The sequence below is a fragment of the Athene noctua genome, chromosome 1 (assembly GCF_965140245.1).
Source record: "Athene noctua chromosome 1, bAthNoc1.hap1.1, whole genome shotgun sequence".
Taxonomy (NCBI): domain Eukaryota; kingdom Metazoa; phylum Chordata; class Aves; order Strigiformes; family Strigidae; genus Athene; species Athene noctua.
This window is the reverse complement of record NC_134037.1, coordinates 245,671,844-245,689,910: the sequence shown is the minus strand read 5'-3', so window position 1 is coordinate 245,689,910 and position 18,067 is coordinate 245,671,844. Positions and strand designations below refer to the sequence as shown.

Sequence of the window (18,067 nt, the reverse complement as noted above, 5' to 3'; positions counted from 1 at the left end):
ACAATGTCCTTCTCTCTAAATTGGAGAGAGATGGATGTGACGGGTGGACTGTTCGGTGGATGAGGAATGGATGGATGCTCGCATCTAGAAGGTAGTGGTCAACAGCTCAATGTCCAGGTGGAGACTGGTGACAAGTGGTGTCCCTCAGGGGCCCATACTGAGACCAGTACTGTTTAATATCTTTATCAATGACAGAGACAGGTGGATTGAATGCACCCTCAGCAAGTCTGCCAACAACACCAAGCTTGAGTCGTGTGGTTGACATGCCTGAGGAGTGGGATGCCATCCAGAGGGACCTGGACAAGCTTGAGAAGTGGGTCCATGCAAAGCTCATGAGGTTCAGCAAGGCCAAGTGCAAGGTCCTGCACATGTATCAGGGCAACCCCTGGTATCAGTACAGGCTGGGGGATGAAGGGATTGAGAGCATCCCTATGGAGAAGGACTTGGGGGTACTAGCAGATGAAAAGCTGGACATGAGGCCGCAATGTGTGCTCACAGCCCAGAAAGCCGACCGTATCTTGGGGTGTATCAAAAGGTTGAGGGAGGTGATTCTGCCCCTCTACTCTGCTCTGGTGAGACCCCACCTGGAGTACTGTGTTCAGATCTGGAGTCCTCAGCCCAGGAAAGACATGGACCTGTTGGAGCAGGTCCAGAGGAGGGTCACAAAAATGACCCGGGGGCTGGACCATGTCTCCTATGAAGAAAGGCTGAGAGAGTTGGTGGTGTTCATCCTGGGGAAGAGAAGGCTCCGAGGAGACCTTATTGTGGCCTTTCAGTACCTAAAGGGGGCTTATAAGAAAGATGGGGACAAACTTTTTAGCAAGGCCTGTTGCAATAGGACAAGGGGTAATTGTTTTAAACTAAAAGAGGGTAGATTCAGACTAGATATAAGGAAGAAATTTTTTACAAGGAGGGTGGTGAAACACTGGAACAGTTTGCCCAGAGAGGTGGTAGATGCCCCATCCCTGGAAACATTCAGGGTCAGGCTGGGTGGGGCTCTGAGCAACCCGATCTAGTTGAAGATGTGTCTGCTCATTGCAGGGGTGTTGGGCTAGATGACCTTTAAAGGTCCCTTCCAACCCAAACTATTCTATGATTTTATGAAACAGATTTGTGTCAAGAGCACTGTAATAAAGACTTGGTTCAGTGAGGGAAACAGAGGTAACAGTGGTAACAGAAAAACACACCAAGCAATTGGGAGCAGAGGTCTGCCTCATGTGGGCTGTGGCTGTGCTTTCCAGCACGCCATCGCAGGGCGAGGGTGGGTGAGGCGCTGGGCCGGCATGGCATGTACCAGCGGAGTCTCTGCTTGGCAGAGGGGCTGGGGGGCCAAACTCACTTCAACCCGGCAGCACAGAGCTTGAGGCTCTGGTACGTGGGGTAGGGTAGGCAGCCCAGCTATGCAAAAGGAGGAGAGTGGGTTCAGACCATCCTGAAACTGGTCTCATTTGTTTTTAGTGCTTTGGCATGCAGGGTTGCTGGGAAGGGCTTAGGTCAATGGAAAAACAAACCCAAAGTTGCAGAAGGGCTGGGCTGAGGAGAGAGGGATGGAGAAGGGCATGCAGTGGGGCTGGTGTCAAGGGCTGTTGTGTGTAATAGGAGCAGAGTCTGGCAGACACTGCTGCTGTGTCTGTATGTGGTCAGGGCTCCTGCCTGTTTGATGGGAAAGCAAGACAGAGGGGAGGAGTAGGAGGGGGTGTGGGGAATTTGCAAAAGAGCTTTTCCAGAGGCTCTGATTAATCGTTTGGCACCACAGCCAATTTAAGCAATCTCTGCCCCAGGCATAACAAAGGGGAAATCACAGGGTGGGGAGACACAGCAGGGATGGGCAGGGACAATTAAACCAGCTGCCATCAGAGAAACTGGCTGAACTACCACGGGGTGATGGCACTGCCAATAAAGTACAAACTGCTGGTCACCAGTGGGTCAGAGATTTGTGGGGGAGACCCTCTCCCCAGGGGATGGCTACAGGGCAGGAGCAAGGGCAAGCACAGAGAAGGGCTGGGAGCAGGTGTGCTCTGCAGTTCAGAGCAGCCCCAGCCAGCCTCACCTTGCAAAGATGTCATCTTGCAAAGACACAGGAGGAGGTCTGAAACCAAGAAAAGCAGCTCAGGTTTCCCCTGCAGAAAGGGCTAACTACCACCCCACCAAACACAGCTGCCTCGCCTGCTTAGGCCACTGGATTCAGCAGGTGGTGGGAAGGTGACACCAAAAGCTGCCATTTCCTCAGAACGCATCTACTACTTCAGCCTAACACAACAAGATGTGAGAAATTGTTTAAAGAGGGCACTGAAACTGTCATGGACTTTTCCTTGGCAGTAACCAAAGTCGGGGGGATGTTTCAGATAAAGGAGAGTGTCCATAATTAGGGATGCACATAGTGCGACAAGAAACATCCCAGCCAAACACATTGTCACAACTGGTCTTCCTTGCTGAGTCAGTAACTTAGCACTAGTGAAGCCTTGGATAAGCTCCAGCTCTTTGATTTACAGCCATCCTTGGCGGAGGTTTGACAGGGACTGGCACAATTGTTCCTGACCCATCTGGCTGCCAGGACACCTCAGCAGTAGGACAGTGCTGCTTGATTGCACCTTACCAGGTCCTGCTACCACGAAGCAAATGTCCAACCAACCCAAACCCTTTTACAGCACGCCACGCATATAGCTTTGCTGGCCCCCAAAGGGCCACGTACGCCAAATTTCTTCATTTCAGCTTTGCCCACTTATCCAGGCTTAAAATAACGACAGATATGGAACTGATCTTCTAGAAAAATCCAACTGCTGGAATAAAAAACACTGTTTGAAAACTTGTAAGCAGGAAATGAAAATACCATATAGAGAGCTGTTATCCCTGTTCGGGGTTTAGCAGCCCTGAGCTTTATCACAGACCAAGAAAAACTACCCCTCCTCCACTGGAGGAAAACATATCTGCCTTAAGGTGTTTTCCAGGTTTACTGACATTCAGCTTAGGGCTATTTCAGTTTGATCACTAAAAGTGGTGAGACATGATCAGGCATAATCATTAACTGATCTCCATTCATATTCCCTATACGGTACACAATTCGCACAACACTCTAGATGAAAGTCCACAGCTCAAGTGGTTCCGTGAGCCACAGCTCTGGAACAGAAGTAGCTATCTCCACACACTGGGACCAGCACAACACAGGACCTGAGCCCTCACTTCGTGTCTGAGCAGACTTGGGGAGGGGGGTGATCCAGTGAGGTACAGCCTCAGTACAGACCTTCCTGACCCTAAATGGTTTAAACCATTTCCTCAATGAAGGACCTGGAGAGGTAGCCACAATGAGCACCAGAAATACCTACAAAGGCAAACTTTTGTTGCACTTCTCACTTCTACTTGTATTTTCAGTCTGCAGAGAGCGCAATACAAGCACACTAATATACAGGTTTCTGTGTATTTTTTCCTCAGCCTTGCTGGTAGACACGTTCAGAAGACTAGCAGCAATTTCTTTTCACAATGGCAATTAAAAAAGAAAATGTGCTGTGAAGGCAGGAAAGATCAGGAGTTTGCCAGTGGAAGAGAATAGATAAATTAGAGGGCTCAGCTCAAGCCCTCATGCAGGGACAGAGCTGACTAGGTATTTTCTCTTCCCTGTTGCTTGTGCCTGCAGCCTGTTAGGGCTCTACTGGTCACACAAACACTTCAACCAACCCAAACCCACCTACAGCACAGATGAACACAAAGGTGTGCTGGGACCCGTGTGATAGTCTGATACAACATCAGGAGGAAAACTGCACTGAGTGTAACCTCTGCTCCTAGGAATACCTTTACACCCCTTGAAAGAGTAGCTCCGTGATACAAAAACAGTGAGGCTAATCCATTGGCACTGGTGTCAAAAAAAAAAAAAAAAAAAAAGAGCAACTCTACTGAGGTCAGTGTGTCCATAAGATTTTTATCATGGTGAGAAGTGATCCAAGACAGGAAGCAGATACAAGACACTATAGCTAGGCTCTTACACTACACCCACCTCTTTGACCTTCAGGAGCCCATGGTTTCAGGAGCATGCCCACCCACAAGCACACTCCTGTGTGCTCAGATTAGGTGTGTACCTCCCTCAGAGCAGGGGCAAGAAAATGAGGGCATCAGTGCTCTGGCTGGAAGCGAGGGGGTGTGTATGGACTATGTGCACTTCAGATGTAGAATCTCTCCTTGAGAACAGATTTTCATAAGCACTTACCCTGCTTAAGATCTCACCAGCATTCACATATAGACTCTTACTTCATTAAGAAAGGTTAAACTGTTTGCCTTTTATTCGGAAGACTTGTTCCATTTCCAGTGATACTTTTCCATGTCCTTCAAACCAAAGAGCCCCTAGTTTCATAACAGTCTACCACAAAAAAGCAAACAAATCAAAACCATAGAATAAACAAATACAGCTAATACATTAGAGAAATAATAAACATTTACATAGTTAGGTCTGTTGCTATAAAACTGATAATATGCAATTAAAAGATTGGTAAGATTACCAGGTCTGCTAGATGTTTAAAGCAAGTCTAATTAGGCTGTATCTATACTGTCATGCTGGTTTTAAGCACAAGTTTGTACTCAGGACCTAGCTACCTCAATTATCCACACTGCCATGTGGTGGGCTTTCACACAACTTCCCCTACAGCCAGCACTGTGTATGCAACAGACTCAAGCTACCTGTCCAGACTCAAGCAGCACTTGCAAAAGCTGTAAAGAAGTAGCCTATAGCTGCCTCCTCCCTATGAATATGGTATTACAGGGTTCACCTGCATATGCCTGGTTAAGAAACAAGATACAGTGAGTTGTGTGCTATTAATACCTTAATTAACATGGAATCTTAGATTTTAGAAAAATATTTTAATTGTCAGTTCACAAGTAAAAACTATCACTATTACAAAACATATTGTAATACTAGAGTATCTAGCTTGAAAAAGATTTTTGTTCTTATTGCTGTTGCATGTAGTTTTCAGAAGCTGTGTAGCATGAAGGTAATTAGTGGGTTTCCCACTTGTCATAGTTAACTTGTAAGGTTACTCACAGGAAGATACACTTTCCTATTTAATCCTCACACAATTTTCACATTTAGGCTGCCCTGACTTTTTTTTCCAAGACGTGCATAATTGACACCTGACACTACGTATCAAAGTCTCACTCAACTTGTCTCATATAACAGATTTCATTTGCAGCCTTTAAACAAAGGACATTCACCCCAAAAAGAGTGAACACCAGCATTGACACCATTTTAGCTACTCGAAAAGCCTATAACTGTGTTCTGACAGCTATCAGATATTAACTCATTCATTTCATTTTGTTTGGTTTCTTCCTTATTCTCATGGTTAGGGTGATGTTTTGGACTTCCAGCTTTTCTAGACCTTCTGAGGAAAAATTTTGTCAGTAAGTAACATAATTCAGCCACATTTAAAAGAATACAAATACTAGACACAGCAATCATGAAAATAGTAAACACTGTCTTTTCAGTAGGTCGAGAAACAAAGCAGTCTACTGTGTTGGGGCAGGGCCAAGCATTACACTTCATTAAACGAGGCATTCGGAACCCATCGTACATGAAATAAAATGCATACATGAAGACAGCTTCAAAGACCAGTCTGAAGAAGATGCTGCTAGTGTATGTCCACCACAAGGAACCCTCAATACGAAACCTCTGTTTTCTGATTTCTTCAATGTCCTTGTATTCACATTTCTGGTCTCCCTTTCTGAACTGCCTTTTCTTCTCATGCCTCCTGTAAGCTACATGCATGGCCACCAGCAACGCAGGCGTGGAAACAAAAATCAGTTGCAGGGCCCAGAGTCTGATGTGAGAGATGGGGAAAAAGTGATCATAGCAAACATTCTTGCAACCAGGTTGCAGAGTGTTGCAGATAAAGTCATCTTGTTCGTCTCCCCAGACTCTCTCTGCGGCCACAACCAGGATCATGATACGGAAGATGAACAGGACTGTGAGCCATATCTTCCCAATGCTGGTGGAGTGTTTATTCACACCTCCTAAAATGGTATGCAGAGCTCCCCAATCCATTGTCTTGTTTTAATCGTCTGACCTAAAACAAGACACATAAACAAAACTAAGATTAATCAAGATGGGAAACAAATACCATCAATCATGTGGTATAAAATAAAGGCAATACCATGTAATTGCAGCACATTCATTGGCTGTGGTAACATTTTGTTGATGCAGTGGTCTTACCTATAAGCAGTCATAAGTAATAATCTAATCACATATCAGCAGGTAGTATTTCATTACTTGATTACACACATGGTATCATATTCATTCAACTTCTAGGTGTATTTGCCAACTGAAAACAACTATTAACCACATTAAGTAGTAGGAAAAGTGGACAGGAGAAATTAATGAAAAAAGCCGTGAATTAAAAGCTACAATTTCTAGTGGTTTGATAACAGTAACAAAAAAATAGATAATAGATAATCACATCAGCCAAAAGTAAGGTAGGTGATATATTAAAAAAAGTGTTAGACAGCTAGAACTCCTATATAAATTAATCCAAGTTGGCCCATCCTTAGCTTTAGAGCATAAACGAGGTTTTCATAAGTACAATCCAGGAATAAAGACAGACCTCGAGGAACTGCTGTTAATGCTCTGCACCTTCCATGAGCAGGTCTGGATAACCTGCATTCACAAATTTATAAAATGTGACTGCAGGGCTCTGTCTTGCTACAGTTCAAGAAAATTCCACAATAATACGAGGCGATGAAGGTGAAGTCTTAGTCATTATCCATTTAATCTTGAGTTTGATGTTTAAAATCAGTGCTTAAAGATTCATCCCCAAACTGCATTTCTCTCAACTACAAAGAGAGCCTAGGGTAACTAGATAAAAACTCCTTCACTGCTAATGCCTGTCAGATGATATTCCCCCCCCCCCCGCCCAAGAACACAGACTGCATTACTCAGAATAGGAGAGACATTTCAGAGGCCGGGAGAGTGCTAAAGTCAACATTTGAAGAGTTCAGACAGGCCAGCAGTAGCTCAGACTTTTCAACAGAAGCACATAGTTTCCAGTAGGTGAGTTTCAAAGTACTATGACTGTAATGACTTAAAGGATTTCACTTTTGTCTCCCACATACCTCCTCAGGAACACCACGGTTGTCTGGGTTTGTTCAGCTTCCACAAACAACAGCCTTTTACATAGAGCATTCAGAGGCATGTTGGCCCACCTCCCCTCACCCCTCCACTTCAGATGGATTTACAGAAAGTTTGCAAGCTATTCTGAATTCAGCATTTCTTGTGCCCATCACCCAGGACCCTCTAAAAGTGCTCACAAAACTATTTGCTCTGAAATTCCTCATGAAGTTTTTTTATTTCTCAACTTCATTAATTTCTTTGCATCTCAGAAAACATTTTTCTTTGCCATTTACAGTACAGGGCACCAATAAGCCAAATCACATTATCAAGGTTTCTAGAGAAGAGCAGCCACTGGTGCAAAGGCCACCATATCCATCACGTGACAGAATTTTTAACATTTTCCTAACCCTCAGCTGGGTCACGCTGCATAAGGAAGAAAATGAAGACATTTCTTTGCAGTTATCTTCCACATGACAATCCCATTCTGAGTAATGTCAAAAACCTTTCTGCTCTACAGCAGAATTACATATAATCAGTAACACACAATAATACAGAGCATCAGTCAAAGTACACAACTGCTCAGGGAAAAGGAGGACATTTAATTGTCGTATGAATGCAATGTTTGTTTTTTTTCTCTTGAGTTATTGGAATGTAAGTGTAATCTCCCTTCACCAGTCCCATAAACTACATTTCTCTCAGGTCATGCTGGTTGACTCTGTGGGGTTATACTTCAGGAGATGAAAAACAGAGGGGACCCAAGATTTTCTTCAGATTGGAAAAACCCTTTCCTGAGCCTCCTTCAGGATGCAGAATCTATGTGGGCTGCTACCCCTGTATCGGTCTGAAAACAGTCCTGGAGGCAGAGTTACCTTCTTATCCTGCTAGGTTATTTTTCCAAGAAGAAAACTTATATTTGTTTCGACCCCTTTTTTTACCATTTGGTTGTTCATCAATCAGACCAGCCTTTCTTTCAGGATTTGTTTTGGAGATCATTGTATGTTAAGCAGAGGAACAGTTACAACTTTATTAGTGTTTTTATTAGTGTTCTCTGTTACTCTTAACACACACATTGCAATTACAGTACTTATAAAATGATATAACTACTAAGTATTATGACTAGAATTACTTATGCACACCTGAATATAAATTCTGTATAAGACTGGCACCATGTAAACTGTGACATTACACAAACCATTCACCCATCCTTTAATTCCAGACTTCTTGCATTTCTTCTCTCAGTCACTGTTCCTTCTCCCTGCCTGTCAGCCATTTCCTTACAGTGTGAAAGGCTGAGAAGTGGAACCTGTATATATCCCTTCCTCATAAGTCCCATTTTTTACACTTCACCCCTCACTGTACACCAATACCAATGCCTTTCTGTTATCACAGCTTCACAAGGATTTGTTTCCATATGGAGTCACTGCTTCCTGTCTCACTGTGCAAAAGGGGATTCAAAATACAAGTGTCTCAGGGTGTAGTTAAAAGGTACCTTGCCTTCAGCAGCAAAGTTAGCTCAACATGATTCCCCATCACTGTTTGCTCCTGAGGTCACACTGCAGTTTATCTCCTGCAACTTTGTGAGGATACATTATAAACCAGGTAGCTTGTTCAAAAGTTATTCCCACTACTGGTATGGTTTTGTTTTTTTTTTTTTTTAATCTCAACCCATTTCCCAACCTGCTTTACAGCACAGACCCATGGAGCATCTGAAAAGCACAACTTCATTTAAAAAACAGGCTGCAAATTGCAAAGCATGGGTAAGAACGAGCAGTCAGTGGGGAAGAGGGGCTGTCAAAGCTTTATTGCTGAGGACGATACATCTTGAAACTGTACTCTTCATCTGACTTGCTCCATCTCCTTTGAGTATATTGTGTTTGCTAAGCCAAAACATGGTGCCTCAACTCCAGCAAAAGCTGTACCTGGACCAGTGCAGAAAAAGCCACACTTTGGAGAGGCAGCCTTTCACCCCAAGTCTCCTAGAGACATTTTCTCTCCTTTCCAAAAAAGCCTTTGTCTTTCTTATCTGCCCAAACCCTCCCCCCTACCTTTCCAAATCCTCCATCTCTTCAGCTCCTCCTGCCATCATCCTCTATTCTTTCTGCTGCTTGCCAAGCTAGTCAAACTTTGCCCCTTGCTGTACCCTCATTGCCTCTCGGGCTTGTTTTTATGCTGGTGGAAAGTCATATGATTTCTGGGACGCTCCAGAGTGATACAGGCACTGATCAGATACCAGTAAAGTCTTATCTTCTCCCTGAAGGATGGCACAGTTAAGATTGTAGGGCCATACTCAGGCAGCCTGAATTCCATCCAAATACTTGGATGTTAGTTTCCTACTAGCTGGCTTTAAATACACAGTGACCCACGCAGAATCAAGTTAACAGAGCATGGCCCTTCACACTATTAAAACATCAGTGCAGATCACTCCAGATAAACATCAAGTTTGGGCTAATACTGATGTGATGGCTCATTTACTCTTAACTTACTAAAAAGCTAAGATGTAGACTCATGATTGTAGGTTATCTTTCCTCCAGATACTTGCTTTTAAGACCTTTTAACTAGCAAGTAAAATATTAACTGTCTTGCTGACCAAAGAAGAAAGCAGGAAAGCTACTTCCTTTTAATGGATAGTAACTCTTCTTTTCAGAGCCAGTCTAGATACTACTTGTATGTGGACAAAATGCGGCTGAATACCTACAGAAATAACACTATGTTGACAGTTAAGGACTTACCTTGCTTTGCTGGTCTCAGAAGCACAGCACAAGTTAGACATTAAAGCTCTGGTGAATTTTTTTAAAATTTTTTTTTTAAAGTAAAGTAGGAATGAGGATAGGGACTGGCTATAAATGAAGAAGCTGGGAGGAACAGAAAATAGCTGAAGTCAGTGAGGTTGAATAACTGAGCATTTAGAACCCATTCTAACATGGGAGTGTATTATTGTTGTTACATTTTCCTTAAAAAAAATTGCAACTGGGCATGAAAATAAGCCTAAACCGCAGCACAGATCTTTGTTCTGCTACAAACTGAACCTTCTGTTCCATTTCAACAATTAGAGGATCACAACAGTATATGGCTGTTAAAGTAGGAGTTAAAAAACAATTATAGAAGATCACCATGCGCCACTGAAAAGTTAATTATGAGGGAAACTGTTCTATATGATCACACAACACAGACACATAAGCAGATGTTCTGTTTTGGGTTTGGTTTTTGTTAGAGGTTTTTTTGTTGTTTTGTTTGTCACTAGCAGGTTAGAGAGCAGCAAGAGAACTACAGCTTAACTATTTCTGTAGATCTCCACCTTCTGGGCAGTATTTTGAGCTCTGTGCTGCCATGGCTCAAATGCCTTCTACTTTAAAGTTAGCTCCTATAAGCCTACATTAAAACCAAGGCAGACCGTGGTGCATACACCCAGTGAAAATCCCTCCAATTCACAACAGTGAGGACAATTAGCATTGAGCTCCTGTGTCGTTAACAGACTTTTTTCACACTGTTACAAAGACTGGGAAATCATTAGTCAATGGTTAAATCCACAACTTCAGCAAACCACAACTAGAATACAGTAAAGGTAAAAACAACATAAGATGAATTCCTTTCACATACACACGATGGTGCTTGCTGCTATAGGATATTATCAAGCAAACAAGTAGTCATTAGCAAATATTATGATATTTGCTTATGCTAGGAACATCTAGGAGTCCCATTCAGGAAGAGTTACACAGTATGCTAATTTACACATAAATTCAGAGTAATTATACCCTTCTCCCCACAGCTACAAATTAGATACCAATTTACTTTACTAGAATTACACAGAAACGTAGAGGGTATTCATAATGTCTCCACTCCTATGAGACTTTTAGCGTAGGGTGTACCAAGAGTAACCAGTTTGGTGTGACACCCCACCACTTTCAGTTGTGCCTCCAAATACTGATACAAGATCAGCAGTCCGCCAAGACAAAAGTCACTTTATCCCATGTGGGAATTCGATAACCAAGATAATCTTTAAGCAAAAAAAGCACTGGTCCTGATCATCCCTCCCCACCCCCTAAACTGGGGACAAAGGTAACTCAGACACCCAAGAGCAGCAGTTCTAATGCAGAATTTTTGCCACAGAAAAACTTCAAAACTTCTAAACTGCAGCAGACCCAAGATCATGACCAAAATTATTTTATGACCCAGATTCAGACAAGAAGTATTGCTGTACGTTGAGGTCTGGTGTGTATTCAAAGGCCCTACTGATAGATCAAGACCGGAAGGGAAAGTTGTAAGCTTTAGTTAGGACTGGGAGCACTAGATCTATAGGGGCTGATACCAGCATCAAGGTGTCTTAAAGCGGTATGTGTTGCTTTATACCCACACTTGAACACACAAATCTGGATTTCAGCAGGTTTGTATCAGCATACCTTCACCCTGCCAACATGGGGTCTAGTTTATTGCTAGGCAAAACAGCAAGCACTTAATTACTAATGTATAGATTTTGTTATTCTTATTGCTGAGTTAGTTCTGATATCATACCACAAGAACAGCAGCATTGCCAGGACTGAACCAAGGAAGCTTCTGATAGATACAGATTAACATCTTCAAAAACCAGCATCCTTTTATTTCACCAAGAAAGGCTGGTATACAGGCTACAGCAATTACTTGCTAACTTTCTCAGACTTCCTACCTAAATGTCAGCCTGCCCTGTGCCTCAGTTTCCCAGACATTAAACTGGGGATAACAAAATCTCACCATCTCGCAGCACTATTCTGAAATGCTCCTCTACAATTACAGGCTTCACAGACTCATACTTTGTTATCAGCAGACCAAGACAGGTAAGTGCCAGTACAAAGCTGGAAGTACAGAGCTTGAATTCATCATTCAGGATGTTCCTGCCACCTGAAAAAGAATACAGCTCCCTAACACTGCTGTAGCTTTAACGCAGAGTTCAAACTGTAACAAGATGCAGCTTTGAACTCAGACTTTGGCAATTAAAATGCTTTAATTTCACTATTATAGGCAGCTTCCAGCTATTTTAATTTTACAGCGGTACATTAAAAACTTCAAGGAGCATGCAGCTGGAACTCTATGAAATATGAACAACTCCACTTCTTTCCTAAAAAGTTGAGTAAAGATCAAAAGAGCAGTCTAACAATCACAAAAGCCTGTGCAGTTCTCCCTAGTAGCTCTTAAACTTTGTTCTGAACACCTATCTCCAGATCAGAGTGGAAACTGGAGAACAGAAGAGCCATGACAGAGAGATTACAGTGTATCTGATTTGACACAAGAACAGGCAAAGACTAATCAGCAACAGGAAACCTCTGACAGTTGCAGGTCTGAACAGTGCAAGCATTGTACTTTTCTTCTACTCAAGTTTATGAAACCAGGAGGCATTTTTCGCTCTAATTAAACCTAGTGTGAAACCCAGATATGGCCTTTAACACAACAGATTAAGACTCAATATGTATGCAGTCAGATGTTAAACAAGTATGCTAGTTAAGTATCAACAGCATTAAGAGTTCAATTCTATCCACAGTGATCCCCTTATGACTGTCCCATATTCATGCCCCTACATGAGTTTTAAATAATTTTCCAAGCATGTTTGGAAATACCCATAGCTATTTTACTAGTCTACAACTGTAAATGGAGGATAACCATCCTTCAGAACACCTCTGCACAAAATTCACTCCACTTGTGGACAACAGGAAATCAGAAGTGCCAGTAACACTTGAAGGCATAACAAGACAGCACAAGTCCTATTAGAATTTGGTCCATCAGCCATTTTCCTCCCCACAAACCTCTCCCTCAAAATGGGCTTTAAATTTCTCTTTGAAAGGAAGTCAAATTCCTGAGGACTATGTCTTCACTGATGCAAGTGTCCTATTGATCATATTTTTTAAGAAAGTTTTATATACACTGTGCTCTGCTCCCAGTTATGAAACTAGCAACTTTTTAATTACGACATTTTAATGTTTGTTTATTTTAACCTGTTATTTAATTCCCATTTCCTTCTCCCCAGACTTAGGCAAATGTCTACATCCCCTCTGCCAATCTGCCCACTCCCATTTCAATGTAACATTTCCTACAAAATGGGCAAGTCACTGTTCTTCACACACAGACAGAACTTGCACATTATTGGAAATGCTAATTAAGTTTATAAACACTAAGATTTTATACTGCAGTGCGGCTTTTCCTTGAGTGCGTATTTTGTTATAATTTCTTCCATCAAAAGTAAAGACAAAAGCAACTTTTTCCCTTTAAAAGAGATCTATTACAGGAAGAAACATTTGTGTGAGATAAGAAATAAAGTCGAAAATTAATTCTATCAACTAACAGGAGATGTGTTTCTCTTTTTCCACATTCCTTCTGTTTTGACAGCATGTTATCTCTCCTCATACATCATCACTTCAAGTTTTTCCTTACACAAACTGGTGTTCAGCCAGGCAAGAGTCACAGTTCTCCTCCTTTCAGATAACTCATCAATCATCATAAAATAACAAATAAAAGCAGTGAGGAACAGAACAAGGGAAAACATCAAAAGAAAAAACAAAGATTCCACCCATGCTCCTGTCTGGCACAGTTTCTGGGATCACTGATTTCATTGGAACTGTTCACATGAATAACAGAAAGAATCAACTGGTAAAGCATCCTCTTTAGTCACAGGTACCAACTGAGCTTATCCAATGACTGTTAAAAACTTGTATGTATAATCTCAGAGTGCTGCTATTTCTCCAGCTAGACATAGTCTGCTATACCCTTTTCACTGTAGAATTACTTTCTCCACAAATTAAATGAGGTTGCCCAAGTAGTCTACTTGGGTTATGCTTTAAGGGATGCAAAACAGCACCACAGTCAGAGGCCCAAAAGCTTCCAAAAGCTGAGAGGACTAGCCTCTGTCAGGACAGAATTAATTAATCCAGAGAAATATTTTAATTCATGGCTTTTTATTGTTCCATTTTTAGCTCTGTGATATGTAGCCCTACCAATTATGAGGCTGACAATTCTGGGGACTGAAGTCTCCCAGAAACCCTGATACAGGTGGTATAGGTACAACCTCATGGCTCTGCAAATGTGTTGGAAACCCCACCTGGAAAATTACACTGCAATGCCTAGTTGACACATGGAGGTGCTTCCTTCTTCCAGGCTGAGGCTTAGCCCACCATTGCCTTGTCCTCTGAGCTGAGCCTAACACAACCACACACACATCCTTCTGCCTGCTGCCTGTCCTCTGGGGCTATTCAAGGCAAGTTCCTGGCAAGCAGGGTTTTCCATGCTGAACAGTGGAGAGCAAGAGATACCAGAAACCACATACAACTTCTTTAACAAAAGCAAGGATTAAAATACATTTTATTCTGCTCTCAGCTCCATGCACACACATACATTGTGGTAATCCTAAACAGAATCTGGGCCCACATTCTCATATCATTTCACACAGGCCACAGCCAGTAAAAACTCCTTAATGACCAGAGTCACAAAACCTGGGCGTAAAAGAAGATTCTTAAGACAAAAGGCCACTTCCTTATTTCAACCCGTTGCCTGTTCTCTTAAAGTATTTCCAGGCTACGTAGTGATAACTAATGGAGCACAAAACAAAAACATTAATTCTGTTGGGGACAGAAAGAAGAAGAGAGATTCTTCAACACAAGAGATGGGAAATGTAACACCCAGTCTAGGAAAGCCCCAAGACAGGAAAAACAGCCATTTCCAGCACACCACAGGAACATGGTCAGCTACCAGCTACTGCCAGCAGCTAAGCAAGCACTCCTGCCCTCACTCCAACATGCCCTTCGCATTTTATTTAAGGGCTTGAGTACTCATTCCTTGTGCGATCTTATCCAGCCCTGATACTCAGAAATACATTTATTTCTGAGTCATACCTCTAATTTCCTATTCCCCCTGTAATTCTGAGGAATGTTTCCAGTGTGCGATCAGACACTCACAGGACCTGTCAGTTTTACTGATGCAAGCTGTTTACCTTCATGAGGCTCTCTTAACATCTGTAGGTGTGTCGCAAATTACCTGTAATTGCGGAAGCCTTTATTTCGCTTGGTGTTTTAGCTGGTCGGGTACTTCACATAGCGTGCTTAGAGAGAGCTGTTGGGAGAATATGAATTAAAAAAGAGAGATTGTTAGGAGTTAAATGGATAATCAACAGCGACAAGAGTATTCCCAATCAACGCCGGGCGCGGGGTTCAAGCACCCCGTCTCATGCTTAAGCTCGGGAAGCGAAACCGAGAGCTCCCCGGCCGAGCAGGGGCGAAGCCTGTCAGGCCCGGGGGCGCGGCGCACACGGTGCCCCGCGGCCGGCCCCGGCCCGTCTCCGCGGGCGGCCCCGCTCCCGCCCCGCGGCGGGCAGCGCCACCAGAGCCCCCGGCTCCGCTGTGGAGGGCCCCGGCCCCGCGCTGGGGCGCAACAAGTGTGGCGGCAGCAGCGCGGGGGGACGGCGGAACCGGCCAGGCCAGGCCAGGCCAACCTCGCCGCACCGGCCAGCCCCGCAGCACGCCCGACCCCGCTGCCGCCGGGGCCCCGGCAACGGCCTCCCCGCCGCCGGCCCAGCCCGGTCCGGTCCCGCCGCGCCCCTCACCTGCCTCAGCAGTGCCTTCGACCGTAGGGGGAGGTCAGCCCCGCCAGGAACACCGCGGGTGGGCAGCGGGGCTCGGTGCGGGCCGGCAGTGCCGGAGGAGCGGCCGGTCCCAGGCTCGCCGCCCCGGAGCTTTGAGGTCCCTCCCCGTTCACCTGCCGCCGCTTTTAACCCGCCCCGCGCCCGCCTCCGCCCGCGCCCCGCTCTCAGGCCGCCCGCGGAGGCGGTGGGGAGCCCGGGGCGGGGCCGGGCGCCCATCCCCGGCCCCGCACGGACATCAGGGCTTCGAGCGTGAGGGAAAAACACCAAAGTAAAGGGCGGGACGGCTGAAATAAGCCTGGAAGAGCGGGCAGGAGGGCTTGTGTCCCTGCCGCGGGGGTGGGGGGCGGCGAGGGGCGCCCATCCCCGGCCGCTTCCCGCCGCCCGGGGGCTGCTCTGAGGTTGCACGGGGAGAGCGTGATGGGAAGGCAGACCGGGGTAACAGAATGTGTGTTTCTACAGAGGAAATGCGTATCTGTTTAAGGTAACAGGGTCCTATTTCCATCTTGTCAAACCCAGGTATTCAAAAGGGCCTTGGGACAGCAAAACCCCAGGCCTTTTCTCCTGCAAATCCTTAAGGAATTAGTGGCCAAACACCGAAGGAAGAGACACTAGTGTCTGGCTTTTTGAGGTTTGTTTTCAAGTGTGATTGAAATGCTACAGCCGTCCCCTGCAAACTCGCCGGCTTTCACGGGGCTGCAGATATTTGTCAGTGCGAAGACCTATTTTGGAAGGTTTTTTGTCTCCAAGGAATACAGTTGCTGAGGAAACAATTTACTTTGGGTTGAAAAATCCCCGCTCAAAACTGCATTCTCCGTCTTGCACATATGCACATCAAAATAAACAAATGGTTTCTAATCCTCTTAACTAAATTTCCAAAGAAAATGTACAGCACAACTGCAACAAGAGTACATTTGCTCAGGCTTTGTATTAAAAGTGCATGTGTTTGCGCTTGTTTAGAGTACCAGTATAAGCTTGAATGATTTCCAGCTAAATTCTTCTGCCCTTTAACTCCACTTCCTGGAATAAAAATAATTCCAGGGAAAATCTTTTGCAAAAGTCAGTGACTTAACTGATCTCATGCTCAGGAAGAAGAGGTAGAAACTTCTAGCACAAGAAACTCGATCTTATACTTGAAAGATAAGAAATTGCCATCTGCTTGGTTTAAACATTAGCCTCTGACTCTGTGGAGCTCATCTTTCCTTCACCACCCCTTCCTATCCTTGCGCTTAGATCCATGGAACCTGCAGGTTAGGAACATAGGAGAATTCATGTTGGAAGGGATCTCACGAGGCCTCTAGTCCAACCTCCTAGTCAAACCAGGGTCAGCTCTTATCTCAGATCATTCAGTAGTTACACCCCTCCGTGGGGGACCCAGCACTCCTTGCAGCTGGAGTCAGTTCATCGCAGCAACGGTAGGACCAGGCCCAAGGTATATGATGCTACGCTGAGCTAGACCAGCAATAAATACCTGAGGCCTGAGTCTTCCTGAGTTTGCTGACTTCCGTGGGAGTTGTGTGTCCAAGGTTTGTGTGTATAGCATGTATGAGGAAGATAGGTGGCTCTGGACCTGGCTGTGTGTCTGCACTTCACAGAAGGGGAAGCCTATCCACTAATGTAAGAAAAGCTTTAGAAGAGAGATCTGGAACTCAAGTGTTGTTCCCTCTCCAGTCACGTTCCAGCTTGATTCAATGAGCTTGAAAAAGTAAAATATGTCCTATCTCTGTTATTACAAGGTCAAAATACTTTTAAGCATTGGGTGTATTTAACTGTAGTGGAGGATTTTGAGTTTTGTGCTGTTTTTCAAGGCTGTGTTTGCTGCCAAAAAGAGGTGGTTTTTTGCAGTAAGCAAAGTATTATGAAAAGTTAGTGGATACAAGACCCTATGGCTCTCACTGTAAAATTACCTAAAGGAGATGAGCCACAGGCAGGAGTACAGCATGGACCTCTCCTTATCACAGAATCACAGAATCAACTATGTTGGAAAGGACCTTGAAGATCATCCAGTCCAACCATTAACCTCACACTGACAGTTCCCAACTACACCAGATCCCTCAGCGCTATGTCGACCCAACTCTTAAACACCTCCAGGGATGGGGACTCCACCACCTCCCTGGGCAGCCCATTCCAACGCCTGACAACCCCTTCTGGAAATAAATGCTTCCTAATATCCAGTCTAAACCTTCCCTGGCGCAACTTGAGGCCATTCCCTCTTGTCCTATCGCTTATTATTTGGTTAAAGAGACTCATCCCCAGCTCTCTGCAACCTCCTTTCAGGTAGCCGTAGAGGGCGATGAGGTCTCCCCTCAGCCTCCTCTTCTCCAGACTAAACACCCCCAGTTCCCTCAGTCGCTCCTCGCACGACCTGTGCTCCAGACCCTGCACCAGCT

At 44.4% G+C, this 18,067-nt stretch overlaps 1 protein-coding gene across 1 annotated transcript; it reads right to left on the bottom strand.

The window, feature by feature from the left end:
* Positions 1 to 3,980: 3,980 nt before the first annotated feature.
* Positions 3,981 to 15,831, bottom strand: LOC141964863 (gap junction beta-6 protein). Its single transcript, XM_074915705.1, has 3 exons — positions 15,642 to 15,831; positions 15,077 to 15,151; positions 3,981 to 6,044 (listed from the first exon to the last, which is right to left on the bottom strand). The coding sequence occupies exon 3, from the start codon at positions 6,020 to 6,022 to the stop codon at positions 5,231 to 5,233; it is 792 nt and encodes a 263-aa protein (XP_074771806.1). The 5' UTR covers positions 6,023 to 6,044; positions 15,077 to 15,151; positions 15,642 to 15,831; the 3' UTR covers positions 3,981 to 5,230.
* Between the last annotated feature and the right edge of the window lie 2,236 nt (positions 15,832 to 18,067).